Source organism: Fragaria vesca, linkage group LG5 (assembly GCF_000184155.1).
Source record: "Fragaria vesca subsp. vesca linkage group LG5, FraVesHawaii_1.0, whole genome shotgun sequence".
NCBI classification, from domain to species: domain Eukaryota; kingdom Viridiplantae; phylum Streptophyta; class Magnoliopsida; order Rosales; family Rosaceae; genus Fragaria; species Fragaria vesca.
In genome coordinates, this window is record NC_020495.1 from 15,734,615 (window position 1) to 15,738,571 (window position 3,957).

At 40.3% G+C, this 3,957-nt stretch overlaps 1 protein-coding gene across 1 annotated transcript; it reads right to left on the bottom strand.

Moving 5' to 3' along the window:
- Positions 1 to 455: 455 nt before the first annotated feature.
- On the bottom strand, positions 456 to 1,150 carry LOC101295232 (proteinase inhibitor type-2 CEVI57-like). The gene is made up of 2 exons (XM_004299839.1): positions 1,084 to 1,150; positions 456 to 801 (listed from the first exon to the last, which is right to left on the bottom strand). The coding sequence occupies exons 1-2, from the start codon at positions 1,130 to 1,132 to the stop codon at positions 608 to 610; spliced, it is 243 nt and encodes an 80-aa protein (XP_004299887.1). The 5' UTR covers positions 1,133 to 1,150; the 3' UTR covers positions 456 to 607.
- Positions 1,151 to 3,957: the final 2,807 nt, after the last annotated feature.

A 3,957-nucleotide genomic window follows, 5' to 3' on the forward strand; every position in this document is an offset into this window, starting at 1 on the left:
CGCCAGAGGGTGGAGAACGGACGGACGTCCGCACTTTAAGCCGAGTGCGGACGTCCGCTTCACATCCGGCCTGTGTATGTGTGTGTGTATATATATATATATATAGTTAGAGGGCTTATAGTTAGCAACACGTACATGCTGATGACATGCCTTCTTTGGCTTCAATGGTGTGCCATTTTTCTCATTAGTCATATATATGGTTGGCTCTCAATTTGAGTCCCGACGACCATGTTTGGCTCTCTTAATTTCTGATACATCTTTGATGATTGATCTCCATCGATCGATCAAGTACTCTCAAGTTAATTGTGATCTGATTTGGAGCTCCGGGCTGGGCTTGTATAGGTTACTCAGATTCAGTTAACTTCTTAAAATTGCAGCTTGGTGATATAGTCCCTTTATTTTGTTTTCATTTTGAGTTTTTCTGTTTCAGATTATGTAAAACAAAAACGCAATATAAATCATAAAGAGAGATCGGGAAGCAATAATCATAAACTAGACATCGAATTTGAAGTCTGTTTCTTATTCTCGTTACTATATATATGTAACTATATTTCTGAAAACCATTTATTCCAGTTGGGCATGATGATCATGCATGCGTCTTAGTTATTTATTCAGTACCAGTACAGATCTTAGTTCCATCGGAGTTGTAAATGGAGCAGCCGACCTCCGGAGCTAAGCAACAGTTGCAGGATGGTGAGAGATGAGTAGAGCCTGAGGACGGGCAAGTCATATAAGCTGCCTCGTAGCAAACTTGAATGCAAACTTTGGCCTCAGTTGGATTCATACCCAGTAGGATTGAACCTGCACATACATTATATACCCCGGCCCTCATAACTTCAGAATCAAGCAAGCAAACAACTTCGCGACCATGCATGATATATATACATTTTACTAGCTAGGGTTTATAATATAGGAACCCAGCTGGCAGCTGCTATTCAGAATTTTGTAATTTCACATTTTTGGATCCATTCTTTACGTACTATGACAAATATGCATTTCCATATTTTCCATCAAAATGAAGCTTGATATATTACAGTTAACAATTAATATATAGTTGAAGAAGAGAGGTGAGGGATCATATACCACAAACAAGGAGAAGAACTATTGCACCAATACTCTTGCCTGTAGCCATGTTGATTTGCTGCTTCGTGTGTTTTGAGACCTGTGTGCACTGGCCTATTTATACTAATTAGGGAATAATTAAAAAATAAGAATCTAAAATGTCATGCTCTGAATATTCCAATTACGGTGTGGTGTGAATCCACCAACATGGTCATCATATCATCCGGCTGGTTATATAATAAAGTCAAATTTGATCTTTGAATTCAAAGAGTTGAAGCTAGCTACTTCTTACAATCTTATCAATTGGCATGCCTTCTTTGGAGAAGGATATGTTAGCTTGCTTAAAGAAAAACAGCAGTTGAAATTACGAAATGAAATTGAAAGTCAATAAAATGGATCGGAGGCGATCGATTGTCAAGTACTCAAGTTCGTAATCGATCGATCGAGCGCTCACACTTAACAACAAATGGAGGCGATCGAGTTTGAAATTGTCTGTTAACGTTATATAAATTGAACTCTTCTTATCGATCATTTATATCAAAGAAATTCATATCGATCATTTCAGCAGACCCATCCAATAACCACACATACACGTATACATGATTATAGCAAAGTCAACCTCGCAATAATGGGCGGGTTGGGCGGTCAGCGGGGGGTCATGACGGGTTAGCGGGTTCAACCCGCTATAACCCGTTATACATGATTATAGCAAAGTGATTATATATTCTAAACAAGATCAGCTGACTATGAGAGAATTTAGGGTCATAAATTTATGATCCCCGCCCCATATTCACACACACACAGCCCTTCCAATGAGGGATCCATTTTTTTGTTCAATTCTAGGGATAGATCATTTGACGAACTTTTCGATCACAAAATCAAATCTCTACCGTTCAGTTTGTTGGGCTATATAAGTAGATCATTTCTATAAATTTTCAGAAAATTTGGTGATCGTTAAGTCATTCAAATGAGGAATTTATTTTTAATAATCTTGAACGGTGTAGGTTTGACATAAGTGTTAAGTTTTTTGTTTTAATCTCAGTCATCCAAGCCCATTAAAAAACAAATCTCATGGTATGAACCTATCCCTAGAAATGAACAAAAAAAGGGATCCCTCATTGGAAGGGTCTTGATATACATACATATATATATATATATGATTATGATATACTGTATATACATATCTGTTTAGTCAAAGTTTGAATTCAAGAGTGATCCAGTTAGGTAGTTTAGGGAGTAGTACGATATATAGAATTCATCTAATTAGTCAAGTTTGAATCCAAAGAAAACTACGCATTGCGTATGACAACATCAAATATAATTTGCCAAGCCTATATGCAAAGGCAGAAGCATGGAGGTTTTTCTAGGACTTTGTTAGCTTTGTTTCTGTTTTGTTTTTCTAGTTTTCTTGGTTCTCTGGTTCTGGTTACTTTGACTGAGGTGCAATGCTTATGGTTTGCAGCATCGAAATCACCTAGGGTAGCTTCGGTCTTCTTAGGTAGCTTTGCATGATTCTTTTCTAACGTTTTCCCCCGAGGGTGTGTCATGTTCATGTTGTAATCCGAATTTCAGTTATCAATATATCAATGTCATGTTCATTTATACAAAAAAAAAAAACAATTATTGATGGAGAGGATATAACCAAAGATCAATCCCTGATCGATCACATATATACTAGATAATTTATGTGATATATCATTCTTATTGATTAAAACTTGTTAGACCGTAGTTATTTATAGAATAGAGGCTAGGGCACACCAAGTTCTTTGATTCCTAATTAGGGTCGGGACACTTTATTTTAGGGGTGGGCAAAAAACCCGAGCTGGCAAAAAAAACCGGACCGGACCGGCCGGCCCGATTGGGCCAGGCCGGGTTTTTTTACAGTCCCTTGATCAGTTGGTGTCTATTCGGGCCGGGCCCTGATGTACCCGGGCCGGTCCCGGTCCCTATATTTGCTTGCAATTTTAGGCCTAACAGCCCGGCATCCATATGTGTCATTCAGCAATTGGTTTATTTCAGCGAGCTTATACTAGTAGCATAGGTCCAACCACATAGGATTAGTCAAGTTTGATTGTTTGAAACTTTGAGTAAATGTAACGTAGCCCTAAGTCAAACTCATTAGTCATTAACTGATTTAACTCATTACTGCTCTGTGCTACGCCTCTCTTCCTCTCCGGTCCCGACGAGACGACGACGCCTCTCTTGTTATCCGGCCGCACACCTCTCTGGTTCTCCGGCCGCGCGCCTCTTTTCCTCTCAACGAGACGACGCCGCCTTTGGACGAGACAACGATGCGCGCCTCTCTTCCTCTCCAGTCTCGACGAGACGACGACGCCTCTCTGGTTCTCCGGCCGCGCACCTCTCTGGTTCTCCAGCCGCGCTCCTCTCTTCCTCTCGACGAGACGCCTCTCTTCCTCTCCGGCCTCCGCAGAGTCCGCGCCTCTCTTCCTCTCCGGCCTTCGCGCCTCTCTGGTTCTCTTCCTCAGTCGCCCGCCGCCTCAGTCGGTAAGCCTTCGCTTCCATCACTCTTCTCTCATTCCCTCTCTTCCTCTCGAATCTCTAACTCTATCTCAATCGATTGTGAATTTGTGATTTTGGACTTAATGATTGTGGAGTTGTGTTAATGAGATCAGACAAGCATATTAGAATTTGTGCTAACTGTAGATGCACTGATATGTCATATGTGATTTTGGACTTAATGATTGTGGAGTTAATGATTGTGATTTGTGGAGTTGTGGTTGTGTTAAACACTTAAACTGTTAATGACTTAATGGAGTTGTGGACTTGTGGTTGAGTTAATGATTGTGGAGTTGTGGTTGTGTTAATGATTGTGGATTTGTGGAGTTGTGATTTAATAATGCTGCTGGAGTGTTGGTCACTTGGTTGTGTACTTGT